This window comes from Dipodomys merriami, unplaced genomic scaffold (genome assembly GCF_024711535.1).
Source record: "Dipodomys merriami isolate MVZ:Mamm:240054 unplaced genomic scaffold, mDipMer1.0.p SCAF_2, whole genome shotgun sequence".
Classification (NCBI taxonomy): domain Eukaryota; kingdom Metazoa; phylum Chordata; class Mammalia; order Rodentia; family Heteromyidae; genus Dipodomys; species Dipodomys merriami.
The window spans coordinates 109,171,098-109,194,199 of NW_027203381.1; the positions used below are offsets into that span (position 1 = coordinate 109,171,098).

Genomic DNA, 23,102 nt, shown 5'->3' on the forward strand with positions numbered 1-23,102 from the left:
TGTTTCTTTGCAATTCTTATCTCTTCTTCTGAGAAGTCTCTCTTTAGTTCCCTTGCCCATTTAGTAATTGGTTTGTTAGGTTTGGGAGGGATTAGTTTCTTGAGTTCCCTGTATATACTGTATACTAGCCCCTTGTCTGATATATTGCTGGCAAATATTTTTCCAAGTTAGTTGGTTGTCTTTCTAGATTGGTTGCTATGTCTTTAGCTGTGTAGACGCTTTTTATTTTAAGGTAGTCCCATTTGTTGAGTCTCTCTCCAAATTGTTGTGACCTTGGAACTCTGTTCAGGAAGTTCTTGCCCTGCCTATAAGGTCAAGTGTCTCTCCTACTCTGTCCTGAAATAATTTCAGAGTTTCAGGTTTGATGTTAAGGTCTTTAATCCATTTTGAGTAGATGTTGGTGCATGGTGATAGGCTGGGGTCCACTTTTAGTTTTCTGCATATGACAGCCCAGTTTTCCCAGCACCAGTAGTTGAAGAGGCTGTGTTTCTTCCATTGTATGTCTTTGGCTCCTTTGTCAAATATAGCTGACTGTAGGCATGTGGTTTTATTTCTGGATCTTCTATTCTATTCCATTGGTCTTCGGGTCTGTTTTTGTGCCAGTACCAAGCTGTCTTTGTTATTATGGCTCTGTAGTAGAGTTTGAAGTCCAGCATCAAGATCCCTCCTATGTTGTCTTTTTTACCTAGAATTGTTTTGGCTATTCTAGGTCTTTTGTTGTTCCATATGAATTTTTGGGCTGTTTTCTGTATTTCAGTAATGAAAATCATTGGGGTTTTAATAAGAATTGTGTTGAATTTGTATACCAATTTTGGCAGTATGGCCATTTTCACTATATTGTTTGCCTATCCAAGAACATGGAAGGCCTTTCTATTTCCTGGTGTTCTCTAATTTCATTATATAGTTCTTTTACATCTTTGGTTAGGCAAATTCCTAAATATTTTGGGGGGGGGTTACTGTGAATGGGTTTGTTTCCTTGATTTCCCTTTCTGCTTGTACATTGTTGGTATACAGAAAGGCAACTGATTTTTGTGGGTTACTTTTGTATCCTGCTACTTTGCCAAAGTGGTTTATAAGTTCTAAGAGTTTGGGGTGGAGTTTTTAAGATCATGGAGGTATAGTATCATGTCATCTGCAAAAAGGGATGGTTTAACTTCTTCCTTCCCTATATGGATCCCTTTACTGCCTTTTTCTTGCCTTATTGCTCTGGCTAAGGATTCCAGAACTATACTGAAGGGGAGTGGTGAGAGTGGGCATCCTTGCCTTGTTCCTGATTTTAGAACTGGTTGTAGTTTTTTCCCATTAAGTATAATATTGGCTATTGGTCTGTCATATATGGCTTTTATAGTTTTAAGGAATGTTGCTTCTATTCCTATTTTCTCCAGAGCTTTTAACATGAATGAATGTTGTATTTTATCAAAAACCTTTTCTGCATCTGTGGAGATAATCATATGATTGGTTCTGTTGATGTGTTGGATTACATTTATTGATTTATGTATGTTAAACCATCCCTGCATCTCTGGGATAAAGCCTACTTGGTCGTAATGTATGATTTTTTTGATGTGTTTCTGGATTCTGTTGGCTAGAATTCTGTTAAGGATCTTTGCATCTTTGTTCATCAAGGAGATTGGTCTGTAGTTCTCTTTTTTTGGTGGGTCTTTGCTTGGTTTGGGGATTTTGACATCAAGGATACAGAATAAATTTTTAAAAACTGTAAGTTGAGAACACAGTAGTCAATCCAAACTTGGGTCCAAAACACATATTATGTTATACTAGACAAGATATGACTTAATAGCAACAAGAAAAAGCTTAATTCATTTCACTTAATTTTTTTTTTTTTTGTCAGTCATGGGGCCTGAACTTGGGTTTGGGTGCTGTCCCTCAGCTCTTCAGCTCAAGGCTAGCACCACTTCTGGCTTTTTCTGCTTATGTGGTGCTGAGGAATCAAACCCAGGGCCTCATGCATGCAAGACAAGCACTCTCCTTGCCTTCCCAGCCACCTTCTGAGCCCCTCACTTAATTTTTAACTCAGTGCGGTAATGGCTTAGTGATCTGCATGTATGAGGATATGTTTGTGTATACATATCCACACAGGAAACTCATAAATTCAAGAGGGGATTTCTCTAGGAGTATTACAGAATAGCAATGGCATACACTTTCTTTGAGGCTGTTCTTTGTGACACTAACCAAATAATGATGTAGAAAAACTTCAAGCAAAATTTGAGAGGTGGCAGTAGAATATCTAAACTCATTGTACTGCAATGATTGCTTCCCACCTGATACTTAATTCTGTGAATTCTTACATCTCCAAATAAGCACAAGGCAACACCATTTTGTTTCCAGATTGTGGAACTTTTTAAAATTTGAGATTCTTATAAAGCTGTAACTATTTTCCATCAGTATTGTCACATCCTGGAATTGAGTTTGTTGAGCAGGTTTTAAAAGCATGAAACTGTACTTTACTTGGCAAGGGGAGCTTGTTTGAGGCCCTTGATCTAAAGATGCATCTGTCCATTTAGTTCATGTGAGTTGATGCATGGTTTATTTTACATTGCAGATGATCTCAATATAAGTGGCATCATAGCAGCTGTAGTAGTTGTGGCCTTAGTGATTTCTGTATGTGGCCTTGGTGTGTGCTATGCTCAGAGAAAAGGCTATTTTTCAAGTAAGTAAATTTTCCATTCTTTCATACATGATTTTATGTCAAGACAGAGTTTTCTCATAGGATCTTGTTCTCTCTAAGAAACTCTAACAAACTTTGGAGAATATTTTTCAATGTTTTTCTGCTATAAGAAATGTCCACTGGAAGTATATTATGAAATATCATGACAACATAGAGGAAGAAAAGAGAGCTGCCTGTTACAAACTCCTGAACAGATTTTAATAATATATATTAATTTTAGGTTGTAGATTTAAAAAATTATTTGTACCTAAATTGGAAAAGAATTTCCAATAGCTATACATATACCTCATATTTCAGAGAATATTTCCACGAACATAGACTCAAGGAAACTCTCTGAATATATAGTGTTTCAGTTTAGTTTACTGTAATGTAACTTTCTGAATGGAGTCTAGCTGTGTCCCCCTGCTGGTTCACCGGTGTAATTACAGACAGCTAAAATCCTCATTCAAAATAACATCATTTTGTTTTTGTACTTGTAAAGCACACTTGTTGATTCTTAATGAGGAGTCATTAAACATATTTTCTTAAAATTCTAAATTAGAGTTGACTTGGATATTAGGAATTCATTAGCTAACAATAAAATGTTACACCCACTCCAAGAGTTCTGTTCTTCTAATTAGAAAGCCTATTGTGAGTTTTGATAGGTATATTTTGAATTTTATTAAGTTTTTGAAATTTTGAATTTTGTCTCTGGGCCCAGAGAGCTTAAAATATTTGCTAAATGGCCCTGCACAGAATAGGTTTGTTAGCTCTTGATTTACAGGGTACACAAAGTAACAAGTGAGGACAAAGATGAGAAAGAAATTAAGAATTAAATGACTCTGTTGTACCATATTATTTCTCACACTAATGATATATACTTATTCTTTTCTAGAAGAAACTTCCTTCCAGTAAGTATATTTTCTTAAATGCCTTTTCCCCCCTAACATCAGCTTATATTTTGTCAATCATGTGTTAAAAGTTAAAAGTGGGATATCAGTGTGTATAGATTTAGTCCTATGGAGAGTTACTGAAAATCATCAAGAAATACAGCCTGCCTCATCCCTCATTTCCTGAACGTAATAATTAAATCTCATTCATCAGTGAATTACCTAGAGAAGAAACACTGGCACTAATTTCACTTTGTAGGTATTTCTATAGTACTTTCAAAAATGTGTCCTTACCATATTTTGCTACATTAAAATTTTCAACTCCAAGTTTAGTCATTTTTTTTTTTGCACACTTAGTTAAATATCAGGTTTTGTTTTGAATACAGTATGAGGGACTGGCAAGACTGTAAGGCAGCAGGGAGAAAAGTATGTCCATACCTCCACAAAATTCAGCTTTTTAGAGCTTATAGTCTAGTAGACAAAGGCAGAAAGTAAACAAACACTATAGAACATATTATGGAGAAAATACAGCAAGTAAGAGAATACAGCATAAGAGTAGGAGTGGAGGTTCATGTTTGAAACGGAAGGTCAGGAAGTGCTTGAACCACCAGGTGACAGTTGAGAAGGGCCTGGAGTGAGGAAGTGGTGTTCCTCAATAGAGAGCTCCTACAAGGGGCATGACGTGGAGGGGGGCAGAGAACAAACAGAGTTCAAGGCCTGGAGCACAGAGCATGGAAGGGACAGAGAGGGAATCAATGTGACTAGAACGGAATGTGGGAAAGAGAGGAGACAAGTGACCAAAAGCAGTGTGCACAGGTATCCAGAGACAGATGAGTCTGACTTTAACTGTATGTAAGCAAGAAAGGAAGTTGTTGGAGATCATCGTAAGATGCAAAGGTTAGAAGCTCATATACCAATCAGGAAACTACTGCAACAACCAAAACAAGGAAAGATGGTAGCTGGTATCCCAGTGGTGGAGTGTGGGATTCAGCAGAGATGCAATAGGGTTCTGATTACAGTTGCAAGGATTTGCTGATCTGCTGGTGTGGGCTGTGAGAAACAGATAGACATAGAAAGTGGAGTTGAGATTATACAGGACGGTGTTACCACTTATAGAATGTGGAAAGTATGAGAAAAGTGGGGCAGTGATGAGGAAGTTGGCGAGGTCTATTTGAAACTTCAATATTCCTTAAGCTGCTTAAGACTCTCAAGTAGAAATGATCAGTAAGTGACCACATATATGAATGTGGAGTTTGGGAACTCTTGGCTGCAGATAGAAATATAGCAATCACTGGTACATTAGATGTAGATTCAGAAAAGTTCCTGTTTGTGCATTTGATCTATGGCTGCCCTTTCTATACATAAGGCTGTAGCAGACCCCTTTGGGAGCTGCTGTGGCTAGTCTTTTGAAGACTTAGCTGCACTTCATTTCGGTCCCAGATGCCTGCCTCAATCTTAGTTTCTCATTCTCACAAGTACAGGATAATGAAGTCCAAGTTTATCCAAACTAGTAATGCCAATGGGGAGACGGGTTCAGAAAAGTAGGGCAGCCTAACGGGTAGCACCATCTTACTCTACCTCCGTGCCCCAGGCAATGATGAGAATTTTCATTTTTAGTGAATAGAAAATAGAGAAATCTGAGCAGTGATGAGATATCATCTTATGTAAACAGTGGGACTTACATTTCCTTCCACCAATGTCTTCTTAAGCCCAGTATTAGCTATCAGGCAAAGGGTGTCTTTATTCCTTGAAACTTCTCTCATTTATTAAACATGCACCCTGTAAAATGTATTGAACTTCTTCCAAACTCCAGTGACCACACAAAACTTTCTATGAACAAAAATGAACCTTGAGATGTAATCATCAAACTTTTAAAATAATTAATGTTAATGTTATTAAGTCTCTACTATGTGTATTCTGCAAAAATCTATAACTTAGGTTACTCAGGGTTAGGCACACAGGGTTTCACATAAATTGGTAACTTGGTTACCAATTTTGGCTTTCTCTGTGAGTGATGTTTATAAATACAAGAAATTCTGTTAGGATTATTGGTGTTTGGCTAAAATATTCATTTTGCTTAATTGAGTGTATGCCTATCAGAATTGAGTGTGAAATCATGTAGTAAATTCTATTTTTCACTTTCCACAAACAGGAAGGGTAGTTCTGCACCTAAAGACACTGCAGTGAGTGAAAATGTGAGTATTAAAATATAATTATAGAGTGGGTGTGTTTAGGGAATAGGAAAGGGAAGTAATTTCACTTTTAATACATATTGTATTATGCTAACACTGGTTTTTATAGGGACCTAAATTAATGCTCACTTCCTTCCCCTGCCTGGAATGGCCTAATAAAAGTGCATCTGTAGAGCTTTTGGAGGAAGCCATCTTTACCATACCATTATTTTTTCTCATCAAGTATCCTAAGTTTGCTTCCTTATCATCAGTAGGCTGTGTGTTCTCAGCTCTAATACATAAGAAAACCGAGATGTCCGTTTTTACTAAAGAACCCAGAGACTTCCTGGCAACTTTAACAAGTGAAGTGCTTCCAGCAGATCTGTGGTTCTAGAACTTTCCTTTGATTAGTCAAGGCATTTGGAAAATTTAATGATATGAAATATCCTCGGTTGTTGCTCAAAGGAATGTTTCAAATCCTTGAAAAGCAAAAATAAAAAAAACATCCAATTCAGTCTAGAGAACATAATTTAGACATTTTCTTCATGTACTCATACATAACACACACATACACACACACACACACACAAAATGAAACAGTAAATACTGTCACTGCTGAGCTTTCAGTTTGTTGAATGATTCAATTTTCTAAAAGTTTTAAGAAAGTGATGCAGTGAGGGAATGAATAACTGGATTTAGAGTCTGGCAGTCCAGACTCTAAACTGTACAGTGATTCTTCTATTTGTCAGTTGTGCTTAAGGTAGAGAAATGACATCATTATTAAAACATTTCAGTGATTTGAAGACACTAATATTTAACAGCTATTTACTGTTTCATAAAAGTATTTTTTTCCTGTAAAAATTTGGTTTCTTGAACTTACTAACTTCATAATCTTTTTATCACAGAAATCCTTATGTTTTAAAGTTTACTACACTGAAGCATACTATTCTTTAATTAGGAGACAAGCAATGTGTAATTTCATATCTGTTTACATAATTTATGGAAAGAACTGCTTGAGTATGAAAAGAAAAATAAACCCATCCCACCGAATAATAAGTACCATGTTTCTCAGTCGAAAGAAAAACAGGTCTTTTAAATTCTTGTCTTGTATTTTTCAGTTGCCCTACTAGTTCTGAGCTAATCTCAATTGTATTTATCCTACATCAGAGTTACTCAGCCTGACAGCTTTGAGCCATATTATTCCTTGTTGGTGAATGGGAAGCTGACACGTGTGCTACCCTGCACGCAGCTTATATCCTGCTCATAACAAAGATTTCTCTTGCTCTTATATCCCTCTCATTTCTTTCCTCTCTCAGCAAAGTTGCAAGTATCTTGTTTTCTAAAATTCACTTGTTTAATTCCCTGAAAGGTTCAACCTCTTTAGACTTATATTCGTTCCTACAGTGAATATAGTTTGACTCTCAACAGATGTATGTGTATTTCTTTAAACATGAATTTACATCATTCAACTTGCTTTTTCTTTCTTTTCCTAGGATTTCAAACACACAAAATCCTTCATAATTTAAAAGAACCCAATTTTGAGATACATCAAAACCACAGTTGTTATTAAAGTATTATAAGCCTCTGCTTTGACTTACATTTGTGAAGAGGAGGGCTAGGAAATGAACTTGGAAGCTCCTTACAACTTTGATAACCTCTAGCTCACCTGAAATTGTTATTTTTGTGAGAAAAAATGTCATTGTCTAAAATACAACCTGGCTTCCTTTGTCCAATCGAACTAGAGAATCAAAATACTGTTACACTCTGTGTTTTGTGAAATGCTAACAAATGTCTTAACTTCTGAAGAAAGTTACCATAATAAATCATCTTGACTGTGAAGCTAATCCAGAGTGGAAGTAAAACTGCACACACCTTCTGTGCAAGTCTGATTTCAGGGTGTTCAAAAAATGCTCTGTGACAGATGCAAAAGGAATCTCTGGTCTTGTTCCTACCAGAATCCTCTTTTGTCCCCAAATATAATCCTTATTACACTGTTCATTTATCACTAGCAAATCCATTCAAGGCAGGCCACAGCACTGGGTCTTATAATCAGGGATGTACACTTTGTGTTTACTTTCCTTTCTGAGAACCAAACACAAAGAGAAATAGCTAATGGCCAGAACTCAGGCATACAATGTAGCACTCACCTGGTGTGTCACTGATGACAAAAATCTGAGTCAAACACAAACCATAGTGGCCTCAGTGGTGACTGCTATTGCTGCCATTTCTATTCTCTGAAACTCCTTTGAAAAGACTCCCATGCCTGACCATTACAGCTTGTCACTAGAGCCTATACAATTAAGCAGATACCTTTCCCTGCCTGCAATAGTTTCACAGCTGTGCAATGAAATTCTCAGCTGGGTCAAGCCCCTCACCATTAAAGAGCCAGGAGGTTGCCAGTTCTGCATATAACAAATCAAGAATGTGCAACTACATCTTGATACAGAGAAGGCAAATAAGATACTATGGGTGAAATAAAAAACGGTCTGATCTTCTATGGAAAAGAAATAGCCTGTTATAAAGTTTCAGCTTTTAGAATGGATTATTTGACTCTTATTAAAGATAAAATATAAGCTAGTGCTTGTCATGTTCTTCTGGACAAATCTGGATAAAAAGACCACTTACTTGCCAGGCGCTGGTGGCTCACGCCTATAATCCCTACTACTCTGGAAGCTGAGATCTGAGGATCATGGTTCAAAGCCCACCAGACAGGGAAGTGCATGATATTCTTACTTCCATTCAACCACCAAAAATCTGGCAGTAGAGCTGTGGTTCAGATGGGAGAGTGCTAGCCTTGAGTAAAACTCTAGGATCAGTGCCCAGACCCTGAGTTCAAGCCCCAGGACCGGCACGCCTACCTCCCCACCCCCAAATAAATGGCCATACTACAGCTCTACCTTTGAAAAGTCTGAACATAGACAAGTAGCTTTCAAAGGAATCTGCTTCCTACTCAGTAGTCAATACCAATCTCCCTAGTTCCTGAGCAAATGGTTGGCACACTCAGTGCCTAGCCCCCAGCTCACTGGGGAGATGCCTGTTATCAGCTTGCTCCCCTTTGTCTTACCTATGGCATCGGACTCACCTTTCATTCCTGGCAGGCTAGCTTCTGTGATATGGCTGTCCCCAAAAGCAAATTATCATTCCATTAGTGAGGGGTCAGCAAACGTTTTTCGTTTGGTGATTCTGGGTTTAAACCCAAAGCTTGTGTACTTGCTAGGCATACACTTTACCACTTGAACTACATGCAAACTTATTTTTTGGAAAGTTTTGCTTTTGACTGGGGACTGGCCTGGAATGGCATTCAGCTTCCCTTGTAGCTGGAAACACAGGTACACACCACCGTGGTTCAGACGCTAACTTTTTGCCCAGGTTGGTCTCAAACCACGAGGCCTACAATTGCCAGCTCCCAAGTAACGGGGATTAGCTATGAGGTGCCTCACCTCGCAACAAATCATTTCTAGAAAGGGCAAGATACTAGGTCTTTTAACCCACATGGATCCTGCTGTGGCCACTCAACTCTGTCACTGTCCCATCAAAACAGCAGTGGACAACAAAGAAGCCCAGAGTGGGTCTGTATTCCAGTTCTCTGGGAATAGGAGTTTTCCACCTTGGAAGGAGTCAGGCTATGTGTTGCCTATGCTTTGACACAAAAGATGTTCTTTGGTTTAAGGAATGCGTCATCTCATATTTGAAGTGCAAGGGGATTTATGACCACCAAAAATGCATCTTTAGACACACCATCACTGGCTTAGCCACTTCAATGTAAAGGACACAAATTCTTACTGTGAAATGAAGAGTATGTAGTGCCTTAACTTCACTGATAGAAGAAACTCTTTTAAGCCATCAAAGACTACAGAATTCATTTTATTCAGTGTAAACACCTAACACTGCCTTTGTCCCAAATTTGTATTATACATTATCTTAAAATATTGTATGCAACTAAGCGAAGACCATCCTATAAAGAATGCTTTCATCTCCAGCAAGGATGTACCATGCACAGTAACTTTCTGATTAAAGTTTTCTCTGTGGATAATTGGTGTCCAGACTTTTCATTTGTTCTTGATTTGAGAGACTTCTATACTAATAATTGGGTAAAAATCCCAATAGTTCTCAGTGCAGTTTGGTTTTGTGTTTGTAACAGATCAGGACTCTAGAATCCTTAGCAATATTTTCATTTTTTTTTCTCCAGCTCAGGCTGGCCTTGAAGTAATGATCCTTCCTGCTTCAGTATCCCTAGTGCTAGAATTACAGGCATATTACATCATGCCCCCCCTTTTTTTTTTAATAAGGAGGTTTTAATACTGTTGCTGTTATATCAAGATTTATTTTTAGTTGAGGGATTTAGTCCAACTAAATCTGGAATGATTGATTTTTTTAATACAACATTACAAAGAACTTCCTTCATTCTACTACAGTTGGATTTGTTTGATCATAGAGCATATATTAATAAAACAGCCGAACTTTTTAGTCCTATTTAATAGTTCAGGGGAAGAGTCACCCACATCTTGTTCAGTAAAACCCAGGAATCTACACCCTCTACCATCTGCAGCTACAAGGCTAGTTCTTTAGTAGTTTCAGATTAGAATCTCATCATCTCAAAGTTTGGATATCTGCCAACTTCTCAACTGTTGACCAAAATAAATAGTTCTGAAAATAAAAAGGATTTTTTTTAGGGGTGGGTGGGGGTCTGGTCGTGGGGCCTGAACTCTGGGTCTGGGCACTGTCCCTCAGCTCTTCAGCTCAAGGCTAGCGCGCTACCACTTGAGCCACAGCGCCACTTCCAGCTTTTTTCTTTTTGCTTATGTGGTACTGAGGAATCGAACCCAGGGCCTCATGCATGCAAGGCAAGCACTCTACCACTGAGCCACCTTCCCAGCCCCAGGATTTCTTTTTTAAAGACAGTGTGTCACTATGCAGCCCAGGCTGACATGGAACTCACAATCCTCCTGCCTCTGCCTCCCTGGCACTGGGATTACAGGGGTGACCACAGAACTGGACAAAGAGAAACCATTGAGCAGTTTATACATGTCATACTGAGGTGGTAGTGGATAGAGGTGAAGGTGCATAAAATTTCATTCTTAGCTGGGCACTGGTGGCTCACACCTGTAATCCTAGCTACTCAGGAGGCTGAGATCTGAGGATCACGGTTCAAAGCCAACCCAGGCAGGAAAGTCTGAGACTCTTTATCGCCAACTAACCACCAGAAAACTAGAGGTGGCACCATGGCTCAAAGTGGTAAAGTGCTAGCCTTGAGCAAAAGAGCTCAGGAACAGCATCCAGGCACCAAATTCAAGCCCCACAACTGACAAAAACAAAACAAAATCTGTCATTCTTGAAAAAAAAAATTTATAGACCATGAAGCAGACAGACTCACAATGACTTGGAAAGTTAGCATCTTCACAGACCCAGGTCCAGCTGATCCAGTATGTTTTGTAGGCCTTCAGGCCTTTTTTCTTCCCCCCTTAGGAGGCGTTAACAATGCTCAGCAAGAAATGTACTCATTACCTTACTGATATAACTCTATCCTCTCTGTACAGCATGTTTACAACAAAATTTTAAAAAATACCTTCCTTTCAAATTTTACTGTTCTCATACTTGCCCTTTGTTCTCAGTCATCTCCAGTCCATCCATTTGTCCTATAATACCTTCATTTTTCCTTTCTCTCTTATTTAAATGCCACAGGGGGACATTTCATTTTCACACACTCTCCATTCACTGTCCACATACCCAACTCTCTTTTACACATTTACTTACGTTTATTCTATCTAGAATACTAATTCTTGTAATTGTAAGATTTAGTTATGTTTTTTCCCAGTAGGATCTTGTGTTTGTCTTGGGTTGGCTGACGCCATACTTCTATTTACATGTCTCACACAACTGAGATGACGTGTATAGTAATGGTTTAGTAATGGTTTCTTACAAATATTTTGCCTGGGCTGGCCTTGAACTGCAATAAGTCCTACCTCAGGCTTCCGAGTAGCAGAATTACAAGTGTGAACCACTGCTTCCAGCAAATACACCATTTTCTAAAGAATACTGTTCACTATTCATGAAGAGATAGTACTACTCTGAAATTATTCAGCTTAACACTCCCCTGGTGCCCTTTATCCTATCGCATATAAACAAGTATTTATGTATGGATTAAGGATGGGAAGGAATGAGAGAAGAGATGGAGAAAAGACCATGAGACAGAAGAGAACTAATCTGTCCTAATTATATAATAGTTTTGTCGATGTTATGAACAGTATTATCCTCTATGTTAACCAAATGTTAAAGACTTATATGTACTGACATGCCATATTGTCAGGTGTAAAATGCCATGGCTGTTTTTCCTTAAAAATATTTTTTAGCTAATTGAGAGGCATGTACAGTTACTGAAATTTTGATGCTTCCTCATATGCCACATGCCCAGGAGATACTTGCTGGATCTTTCATTGCTTGGATCAAAGAATGCCATATAAATTTTTCTTTTTCCCCCAGACAGGGTTGTGCTATGTAGCAAAACTGCAATAGGCTGACCTGAAAATCGTTATGTAGCCTAGGCTGACCTGGAACTTACAATCCTCCTGTCTCAGTCTCAAGAGTGCTAGGATTAGAGGTGGATACCTCCACACTAGGCTAGGTAGATCTTTTAAATCATCAATTGTGAGGCTTGCACTCAGGGGCTGGGTGCTCACAGACACGTGAGCCTCTTTGTGCTCAAGGCTAGCACTTTACCACTTGAGCCACACCACCACTTCTGCTTTTTGGATAGTTAGTGAAAAATAAGACTCTCATGGGAACATTTCTGGCAAGGCTACCTTCGAACCTTGATCTATACTTCCCAATGTTCTAAGTAGCTAAGATTACAGGAGTGAGCCACCAGTGCCGGGCTTAGTTGGATTGTTTAAAGTACGCTCTTTTACAGAACTCTCTTCTCAGTCTGCTGCTAGTTCTTCCTTCTTGGTCCATACTGAACAATAATAGGCTATGATCTGCAAGTGAAGACAAGGGACCTGGGCTTACAGTGGAGAAGAACAATATTAAAAATGATGCTGAGTTCCCTAAGAAAGGTATAACAAAGGATTTATAAACCATTTCTTCATATTCCGGGAGAAAAAAATCTAACATGCTTTCATAGCATTATCTTTCTGAGGACACTATGTCTGTATTACTAAAGGGATCCCGGCATATTGAGAAGAGTCTGACTGGACTATGGGTAAGCTGTATCCAATTTATCCACATGGCCTGCTGCATTATACCCAAATGGAAGAATCCTACAAGAGGATTTACTACATTCCAACATATGGGCAATATTACCAATTTATTTGTAATCTGAAATTAATAGAGCATTTGACAGTTGTGAAGTGTATGTTTATTATATTTCTAAGTAGTTGTACAACAAATCCATAACAAGTTACCAGATTCACTTCATGTTATTTCTTTAGGATGAGGGTTTTTCCAAGACTTCAAATTTGGGATCTAAGAAGAATAAAAAGGTTTAAAGTTAGCCAGACTGCAACAAATGGATTAGCTAGAATGCTTAAAAACTTAATTGATCAATCTTCTCATTTCTCAGTGAACACATGTTTTTAAAAATCTATACAGTTTCCCTGAGCAAGCTTCTCTATTAATTGGTGTTAAGTATCCTATGCCATTTAACTACAAGTGAGTGCCTCATGGCAAAAGATAACTCTAATTTGCCCAAAGTGACAGATGAGGAAATAGGTACCAGTGAACTGTCCAAGATCACATAGCTAGTAAGTGAACCCTGTCAAGATTTGAGATCAAGCAGTTAAGAAATCAGATTCCCACCATTTAATTTGTATGTCACACAGTCTCCTATGCTAATGGCAATCATTATTCTGAGATCTTCCCACGTACATGTCATAGTCCCAATGAATTTACATGTATCTGTTATTTAAACCTCAAAAATCAAAAAAGAATATTAAGTTTGGCTCACTGGTAAGTTTGCCTACTATCCTCAAAGCCCTAGGTTTCATCCCTAGCACCATCACACTATACACACAAAAAATTAACATCCTCCATCTAAAATAATTCCCTACAGAAAAAAATCTGTGATTAGAGACTTACCTTCAAATTTGAAGGTGGGGAACGTCGTCATGTCTCCTTTCCCATACATTTGTTGAAGTTTAAAAATCTCTTTCTCCAGGTCTTGCTGATACTCTGGGCCAGTATCAACAGGTGCTTGAGATGACCTATTGTGCAAATGAGCAAATAAAAACTATTATACACTAGTTTCAAAAAGCAATTATCTCTCTTCACCATCAAGTTTCACTGAATTTTTAAAATTACTCATGTTGGGAAAAGTAGACTTTTTAAAATAAGAGAACAAGTCTGTGCACTTGAACTTCAAGCCACACTATATCAGCACATGATTTCATACCAATGGGTTAATTTCAAGGAAATCTCTAACATTAAAGACTCAAAGATGAGTTCCTTTGGAATGTCAGCTGTGCCATTTAGCAAATTCATAGATCATGGCAAGGCAAGAATCACCCTTAAACTTTACTTTCTATATCTAAAAATAAAGGTTCTATCAAGCAGAGATCTTAAGAGAATTAAAGACAATTCACATAGTTACGACTAGTAAATGCTATCCATTCTTATCATCTACTTTAAATCAGCCATCACTAAATGACTCTTAAAAGGTATTAGGGTGGGAGTTAAGAACTCAGTGACAGAGCAGCACATGCTCAGCATGTGTGAAGTCCTGGGTTCTATCCTCAACAGCAAATTATTTTTTACATATAAAAATAAAAATCCTGGTAATTCAAAGTCCCTAGAATAGGGACCTATCAAAAGAAGTAAATTATCTCAAACTCTTAGCAATTTTGCAATTCATAAGCAAAATGATGCTTACCTATGTTTAAGAGAGTTAAATCATTATGTTCCAAACACATGCTTTAAGACCAGTGGGTGTACACAGCACTCGTATGTGTGACATATGGCTTAATAGAAAGCTACTCAAGTTGAGGAAAGACACTTTGGCTAAGCTTATAAGGGAAAATTTCACTCTCCTTAGATTCACAGTTTAGTTAAGCACTTGTAAGACAAGTTACAATACAAACAGCCTTAACACAGAGACATTTATAACATCTGTGTGCAGAGGACAAATTTCCTAAAAAGTTGTACACACAAACTTACTAAACAGGATACTTTTAAAAATTCCAACGTTGGTTTTCTTATATAAAATGTTCTAATATTTGTATATAATAAAATACAAGGTAACGCAATACATTTTAATCTCTTCACTATTTCTCCTCACAGGTAGTAACACTAGTAAGCTATCAAGTCTCAAAAGTCTGTTTTATTTGGGGGGGGGGGGTGGCAGTGGCAATGGTACTGGGGTTTGAACTCAGAATTTTGTGCTTTCTCAACAAGTACTCTACCACTTGAGCTATACACTAAGCCCTTTCCCTTTATTTTCTCAGCTAGGGTCTCATGCTTTTTTGCTCAGGGCAGCATCAGACTGAGATTCTACTACCCCTGCCTTCCATGTACCTGGGATTACAGATATGCACCACAATACCCACCTTGTTTGTCAAGATGGGTTCTCTGTAACATTTTGCTTGGTCTGTCCTCAAACCACAAACCTATCTTTACCCCGAGTAGCTGAGACTCTAGACATTAGTCACTACACTCAGCTTTCTAAAAAACAAAATGTTCCTTCAGGCTCTTTACCAGGTCACTGAGACCAGTTCTCTGTTTCAACACTGTCACTTTTACATTCCTCTTTCTATAGAGGTTATCACTAAGGAAGTTTTGATTATTCAATCTTCACAGAGTCTCTTTATTTTCTTCTTATTCCAATACTCCAACAATACCAATTTGAACTACTTTGCCCACTTAAGAGTAGTATCATTATATCCTTAAACATACTGCTTTAAACACTTTCAATTTCCTACTAAAACATATCATATAGTATCTCTACTCCTATAATCAAGATGAATCTGTCCAAACCATTCATTGGACTCCTCATATGCCTGCTATTCCAGGGAAACAGACTTCTATGTTGTGCTTTCTAGCTTTCACACTGTTCTTCCATCCTAAAATATATTCATTCTCCTCCTACGCAAACCCAAACGGGTCTTAACCTGGGGGTGAACCCTGAGTATGAATGTCCTACCTTTCAAGCTCAAGCAAAATAAGCAGTGAGTAAATTATTTTTTTTTTTCTTTTTACACAGGGAAGATGATCTACTGCTGTTCATAAAATTCTTGAGAAAAAAAAAAAAAGATCCCAAATAATGTTTTCAAAGCCACAATTAAACATTACTTTACCAAGATGCCTTCCAAAATGGCACAGCTAGGAAGTAGTTAGGAATTCTCAAAATACTGAACTTGTCACTTAGCACCTACTGCCAATTATTGTATACTGAATTGGTATGTGTTTCACCTCTATCAGATTTTCATAATCTGCAATTCATAAAAGTGTGTCCACCACAGCCAAGAGTCTAGTGCTTTATACACAGCAGACAACTAAACAAGAGAATGGAAGTAAATGTACACCACTTTTCCTAAGACTTGGAGTTTGCACTTGATGGAGAATAGCACCTATCTCCAAAAGACAGGATTTTATAACTCTGTCTTCCCCAGCTTCCTCCATGCCACTTCAGAGTCATTTGTTCTCTAATATTCCCAAAGTAGGAAAACAGTCTTTAAAAAAGAAAATAAACACAAATCACCATAGGGCACAAAATGAGAGTACTCTGATGTTTTATCACAATTAATTTTACAAACTTAGGCTACCTTAATTTTCTCAAATATAGCTGCTAAATGATGCTAAGAGCCTACATATCAGGTTATGACTTAGTTCATGATGACATAATAAGAATAGATTTTAAATAACAATTGATTTAATGGAATGTCTTCCTCAAGCTACAGTTTGGGACTGGTATCTTGAATATATATATATATATAATGTATATTATATATATATTTTATATATATATATATAAATATTTGTACTATGGTTGATTATTTACTTACTGTCGCTTTGCTTTGTACTCTCTAATCTTGTCCACAAAGAGTTTCTGTATAGGATCAAGTTCCTTATTAAATGCCACGGCTGTAACACCAATGTTCCTCCGCAAGTGGACAGAGACTGCTGACCGAATGACAGAGGAGAATCTGAAGAGTCTCTGAAGAATCATGGTGGTTCTAAGGTACAGAGAAGCAGCACAGGAACATTAGTGTACTTTCTTTAACATACCTCTACATATATCATGGCAGAAATCTAACTCTACTAATTGCTACGGAACTAAATCCTACCAAATTGCACTCCATGTGATCATAGTCTCTATCTCACTCCTGCTTACAAGTCCTTTGCTTTTAACCCAAAGGCCCTAGGGACTTAAGAGCAATTAGGAATGACTCAAGCCTGAGGCTCCATTTGGGTTAGAGCCAAAAGAAAGCACACAACTGAAATTTTTCTCTTCTATGAATTTAAAGTGGACAGAAAAATAGGAGACAAGGCCATTAGAACCCTGCCCATTGCCAGCAGGAAAAGACCATTTCTTCAAAAGTGCCAGGCTTCCCTGACCCCTCAAAAGGTTAAAAGGGGGCTGGGCAAAGAGAGGAGATAGTTGCTTCTGCCAAGATAATGAGGCTGGAAGTTTTCATTTTATAGGCCTATCCGAGAGAAATGGCTTTGCCTGTTACAACTGCAGTATTCTGGCCATTCATAACCAAATCAACAACCAAAATAACAAATGAAAACAGTAATCACAGAAGTGAGGCTTACAATAACAGAGAAGATTAAACAATATACTCTAATCAGTGAAGTACAAGTTTTAAAAATAATCAGACTAGCGGGGGTGCTGGTGGCTCACGCCAATAATCCTAGCTACTCAGGAGGCTGAGATCTGAGGATCGCGGTTCAAAGCCAGCCTGGGCAGGAGAGACTGTGAGAAAACTGGAACTGGCGCTGTGGCTCAAGTGGTAGAGCACTCGCCTTGAGCTGAAGAGCTGAGGGACAGCGCCCAGGCCCAGAGTTCAGACTAAAATCCAAGTTTTAAAAATAATTAGGTGAAATATTTTTTCAAGTTAAAACAACGTAATAATGGATAATTCCTTTAGAGACCTGAGTTTGGTGACTTGAAGATAGAAGTATTTCATATTGCAATAAATGCATGCACACAGAATTCTAGATGGGAGGGAATAAAGAAGTCATAAACAATTAGAAGACAATTTCGATACAATTAGTACTTAAGTTCATAAATCCAAAGGGTTTATCAAGCCCTAAACTGGAATGGCAATAGAAGATACACAGCTGGATATACAGCCTAGCAACAGTTCTGAAACTTAAAAGGTAAAATCTGACATACTAATATGCTTCCCACGTCCACCCCCAGAGTATTTAATCATTACTACCACTGCCACCACCATCACTGACAAGAGACTGCTACCAAGCTTAAATAGATCAGACCAGTGGAAGAATACAAACTGCACCCATCTATAGTACTAAGAGAAATTGTGACCAAGGTTTTAGAAACTTCTTTAGCAACTCAACAAAGTAATTTATGTCTTGACTTAATAAAAAAAATTAATTTGTATTTTCTGGGCCACCTTTGTTTTTAGTTTCATTTTTCTGCTAATTTGACTGCATATATCTTCAAAAGTGCTCATAAAGAGGGGAGGAGTGGTCTTTTCCAACCAGAGTTTGAGAGGTATTAGGAGCGGGTAATCTCCTGGGACACTTTTGTTAGTGTCTGATTGTTTGAAAGTTCTTGGCCTGACACCAGAAATGCCACTAAATATCTCAGAGGATGTTAATCAAAAGTGAGCAACTCCCCACAACAGTACAATAGTGCCAATGTTGACAAACACTACCAAAAGAGCTCATGCAGTCAAACATGGATTAATTACTGAACAGGATGAAAAACAAGGCATGTGAGGAAACTAAAAGAATTGCTATGCACCAGAGAAAAATGCTTGGGAAGAGACTACAAGCAAACAACAAATAACCTTCTAAGATATCATGTCTTAACGTTCCCATAGGAAACCGAGGCCTAGAGGTTAAATATGCAGTCCAAGAATTCAACACAAATACATATACAGTGTGTGTGTATATACATATATATACACATATACGTTTACACAGCTACATGTGCATACTTTAAATTCTAAAAACCCTTTGCTTCTCTGTGCGAAGCCCCGTCATGCAGAAGGCACATGTCAGTATGCAAACAGTCATGAATACCACTGATGATAGATGCCTCGCTCAGGTACTATCAGGGGCTAACGTCAGGGACTGGACCCCAAAAGGTGGATTAATTATTAAGAGAAGGATACAGTCCGACAGAGGTCTTGTCCACTGGGGCAGAGTTCTGTTTATAAGGAGGGCTGGCTAGCCAAGTGGGTCAGACCATTGGCTGTGTCTAAAGTCAACCCACAAGGATGCCTAACGAAGTGTTTGGGGGGGGGGGGGTGGGATATGAACTTTCAGCACTGACGACGGCCCTCGTTCCGTCTTCCCAGTGCACACACCTCCCGCCCCAGGCCTCGCTCACGAGCGTCCCTCGCTTGCCAGCGCGGGCAGGCGAGGCCGCAAACCCAGTGCTAAGCGCTTGACCTTGAGCTGCCCCGGCCGACAGCGGGCCCCGGTGCCCGGGTCCGCGTCCCGCTCCGGTAGGCCGCCACCCCCCGTCCCGGCTGGGCCCTCGGCAGAGGCTGCCAGTGGCCCCCATCTACCGGGAACAAGGCCCACTTCAAGGCCGAGAAGCGCCGAGGTCATCGGCGACCGCGCGCCAAGGCCGTGAAGGTGCCAGGGACACCAGGCCGCCCTCTCCTCCCAGTAGGGTAGGGGTGAGAGGCCGCCCAACTCCTACGGAGAAACCCAGATTCTGGTCCCCAGAGGCCGGGCTGACCTAGCAACCCTCGCCGGTCACCTCGCACTCAGTCCCGAGCCGCCAGAGTTAGCGCCGCTACCGCCGTCCTACTTCCGGCCCTGGCCCCGCCCCCGCGCGGCTACCCGCCAGCGCAGTGCATTGTGGGCCTCCATTTCAATCGTTCTACGCTCACCGGACAGGAAGCGCCTCCGAGGCTGTCTGTGATCGGACCGCTCTAGGTGAGACAGAAGCCCAACAGGAGGAAGTAGTGGGTAAGTGCTTCCGGGTCTTCTTGCGTAGACTCCGCCATTTTCCCTTCTCTTGCTTTGACCGCTCTCTTTTTTTTAATGTTTTATTTATTTTTCCTCTTGACAACATTGTTTTGTGCGCATGTGCGCTATGCGTAGCCTCCCCCACCTCTCGTTTAAACTCTTATCCGAATAAGTCAGCGTCCTGCTCCTCGGGGTTGTGGGGTAAATTGTGAAGGGAAAGCGGGAGTAAAACAAAGCGGATTGGTGTGTTGAGCCTTGTGGGCCCCCGTTGTTCCGAGCGTTCGTTTCGCGCTGCCTGCTGGGAGTTGTAGTCCTTGACCGGGGGAGCCTGGGAGGCGGGAGAGGGGCCGGGGTTTCTCGGAGCCTGTTCGGCGGGCCGGGTCCGGGGGCCTCCCGCTTGGCGTCGTGGGAGCTGCAGGTCTCACCCGCAGAGACGCCGCACGTGGAGCCCGCGCCGCTGCCGTTGCCAGCCGGCTACCGGGCCGATCCCAGAGAGGGTGAGTGAGGGCGCGGGAGCGGCGCGGCGCGGAGCGCGGGCCCGCGCGGGCCGGCCTCGTTCCGGCCTCGTTCCGGGGCCTGTCCCCCACGGCAGCCCCCCCGCGGCCGCCTCTGTGTTTTGTTTCCGCTGGTCCCCGACGCTGCGACTCCCATTTCCGTTCGTGGAGACTTGAGGGAGCCGGGTGGGGAGGGGCGGGAGAGGCTGCGGGGAGCGGAGGGAAGGGCGGGGGGCGAGCGGCGCGGGGCCCGGGACGGCGCGCCGCCGCGGCGGGGCCGCGCTCGCCGCCGGGAGCCCCCGCTCCGCTCCCCGGCCCGGCCCGGCCGTCCCTCCCCTGCACCCAGCCGGGCCCGCCGGGCCGAACGTCCCCAGGACTTGTGGGGACGCTGCGGAACCGCCCGGCCGGCGGCACTCCGGCCATCGATCCACTCACGCCAGAACTGCCTCACAGTTGGCACTAAAGCCATACACAAGCCTGGAGCGCTTGGCTTAACCCAGGAAACGCGGAAAGGGGGTTTACGTAACTCGCTGGACTAGAGGGCGTGTGTGTGTGTGCGTGTGCGTGTGTGTGTGTGTGCGCGCGCGCGTGTGTGTGTCACTGTGTACGTGCTTAGTGTCATAAGGCGTAAAGTGGACAGTACCCAATATTGTAAGATGATCGTATTGGTTTAGAAGTAAAATCAAGTAGTTTTAGCTAGTGGGAGGAGCAGAAACTTTAGGGAGTTCCCTTGTCATAACTTTAAAATATATACATATACATATATATATATATATATTTTTTTTTTTTTGGCAGTAGCAGGGCTTTGAAATGAGGGCCTAGCATTGGTAACCAGTTGAGTCACTCTTTAACCCTTCATGGTTTATTTTTCAGATAGGATCTAGGACTCTGCCTGAAGCAGGGCCTTGAAGACAGCAGTCTACCGCCTCTCCCTACATAGCTGGGATTATAGAACAGGAGATACAGTCCTGCTAACTTAGTTACACTTCAAACAGAGGTCCTCCCATCTCTGCCACCTGTTTAATTGGGATTAAAAGTGCACATCACTTACTTTGAAGGGATTAGCTGCTATCAGGATTTTATCTAGACTTTCATACTTCTATGCAATTGCTGATGCTAGCAGACTTAGTTTTACTTGGATGGCTTATATAAGAGCATATGTCACAGCTGTGAAGTAATGAAAGTAAAGAGTAGATTTTAAGTTGAAACAAGCTATGAGACCAGATAAGGCCATGGACCAAATTAAAACTTCATTTTAGTCTTGGACCCAACTATGAACTTCAGAAATAGAGGAAAATTATTTTTTTAAAAAAATATCACACAATGGGAAGTGGCACTGTAGCTCAAGTGGTAGAGCGCTCGCCTTGAGCTGAAGAGCTGAAGGACAGCTCCCAGGCCCAGAGTTCAAGCCCCACGACCCACCAAAAAAAAAATAAAAAAAAAAAATAAAAAAATAAATCACACAATGAACATCGATTTAGGTTGAGAAAATATGCAAGGACTTCCTGATTGTACTCATTGAAAAAATGTTCTAAACTCTATAAAGCAATTGAATTCCAGTGCAGAAAAACCATCTTCAAATTTATCTGTGGTACCAAAAAAGGAATCTTAAATATATATGAATTGTAAAGCAAACAAAACAAAACAACACTAGCCTTGTCCAAAATTTTTCATGAAACTAGAACTTAGTTTGTATCCATTTTGTGAAATGTTCTGAAGTTTGGATTAATCTAGAATTGAGGTGTTGGTGAAAGTATATGAAGTTGTTGCAGTGTGACAGAGGACCAGCTTTTGAGTTGGAGAGTTACCATTATGTAATATCAGTTCTGTTTTCTTACAAATGTAGAATCACTGGGAAATTTGTTCCAGAAAAAGAGCTAAGAACCCTCTTAAGAACTGATAATAAAAATTTGCACATCTGGGTACTGGTGTTCACATGTAATTCTAGCAAATTGTGATAGTGGACATCTCAGATCAAGGCCAGCCTTGTCGGAAATAAAGTCCTCAAGGCGTCTTCTCAAGAAAGAGCCGGACATAGGGGTGTGCCTGTTACTCTAGCTACTCCGAAGCCTAACATAGGTGGGTGGCTACCAAGGATTCCATGGCAGGAAGTTTGACCCATCTCAAAAAAGAGGAAAATCAGAGCTGGAGACATGAGTCTTGGGAAAGAGCAACTGTCTCGCAATCTCAAACACAGAAACCGTGGACAGTGTCCCCAAATAGTACAGTGCTTTTCTAGTTTGTATTAGAAATATTGATTCAGAGGCTATGAATAATACAATTTGTACAAGTGTGTAAGACTCCTCCCTCCCTCCATTTGTCACCTTTTAGGCAAGGAGTGATCTATGTAACATTTTTGGAAGATCGTAGAATTTTTTTTTGTTTGGGTTTTTTTTTTTAACTGTATTTTTTTTTTTTTGTCTTTTCTTTTTTGGTACTGGGGATCGAACCCAGGACGTTGCACTTGCTAGGCAAGCGCTTTGCCACTGAGCTACATCCCAGCCCCGTAGAATTTTTTTTAACTCCTTTATATGCACTCCAAGTGTATCTTTTTTTTTTTCTTCTTTTTTTTGTCAGTCATGGGGCTTGAACTCTAGGCCTGGGTCCTGTCCCTCAGCTCGTTAGTTCAAGGCAAGCGCTCTACTACTTGAGCCACAGCTCCACTTCCAGTTTCCTGAGTTGTTATGGAGGTGGGAGTGGACCTCTTTATAAGCCCTAAAATAAAAGCAAATTAACTTATTTGAGTGCTGTTTAGCCTTATATCTTATATGAGATTTATTTA

The 23,102-nt window shown here is 40.3% G+C and overlaps 3 protein-coding genes across 7 annotated transcripts in view; 2 read left to right on the top strand and 1 right to left on the bottom strand.

Annotated features, from left to right (window-relative positions):
• Jam2 (junctional adhesion molecule 2) overlaps nt 1–9,756 on the top strand; it is a 58,925-nt gene extending 49,169 nt beyond the window's left edge. The window contains exons 7-10 of the mRNA XM_070030508.1: nt 2,558–2,665; nt 3,558–3,573; nt 5,705–5,747; nt 7,217–9,756. Coding sequence (XP_069886609.1) covers nt 2,558–2,665; nt 3,558–3,573; nt 5,705–5,747; nt 7,217–7,249 — 200 coding nt within the window. The 3' untranslated portion in view covers nt 7,250–9,756. The remainder of the gene's footprint in view (nt 1–2,557; nt 2,666–3,557; nt 3,574–5,704; nt 5,748–7,216) is intronic.
• Nucleotides 9,757–13,054: 3,298 nt separating this feature from the next.
• Nucleotides 13,055–20,019, bottom strand: Atp5pf (ATP synthase peripheral stalk subunit F6). 4 transcript variants are annotated; one of them, XM_070030509.1, is made up of 4 exons: nt 19,748–20,019; nt 16,715–16,885; nt 13,797–13,921; nt 13,055–13,184 (listed from the first exon to the last, which is right to left on the bottom strand). In XM_070030509.1, the coding sequence occupies exons 1-4, from the start codon at nt 19,930–19,932 to the stop codon at nt 13,147–13,149; spliced, it is 519 nt and encodes a 172-aa protein (XP_069886610.1). In that variant the 5' UTR covers nt 19,933–20,019; the 3' UTR covers nt 13,055–13,146. The 4 variants fall into 4 exon arrangements, with proteins under 4 accessions (XP_069886610.1, XP_069886614.1, XP_069886612.1 ...); XM_070030513.1 differs by lacking the exon at nt 19,748–20,019 and adding an exon at nt 19,615–19,704; XM_070030511.1 differs by lacking the exon at nt 19,748–20,019 and adding an exon at nt 19,594–19,686.
• Gabpa (GA binding protein transcription factor subunit alpha) overlaps nt 19,738–23,102 on the top strand; it is a 29,563-nt gene continuing 26,198 nt past the window's right edge. Inside the window, exon 1 of one of the 2 annotated variants that reach the window (XM_070030507.1) lies at nt 19,738–19,826. The gene's annotated coding sequence lies outside the window, so the exon portion shown is untranslated. Of the gene's footprint in view, nt 19,827–20,128; nt 20,324–23,102 lie in introns of those variants that run through there. The other variant, XM_070030506.1, reaches the window with a different exon arrangement.

Bases quoted from the DNA above. Each gene is read 5' to 3' on its own strand.
- Atp5pf (XM_070030509.1), bottom strand. From the start codon at position 19,932: ATGTTGTCAAGAGGAAAAATAAATAAAACATTAAAAAAAAGAGAGCGG. The intron at 16,886-19,747 runs GTGAGCGTAGAA...TCTGTACCTTAG, and splicing joins TCGGAGGCGCTTCCTGTCCG to AACCACCATGATTCTTCAGA. The intron at 13,185-13,796 runs GTAAGTCTCTAA...TATTCTTCTTAG, and splicing joins CCCCACCTTCAAATTTGAAG to ATCCCAAATTTGAAGTCTTG.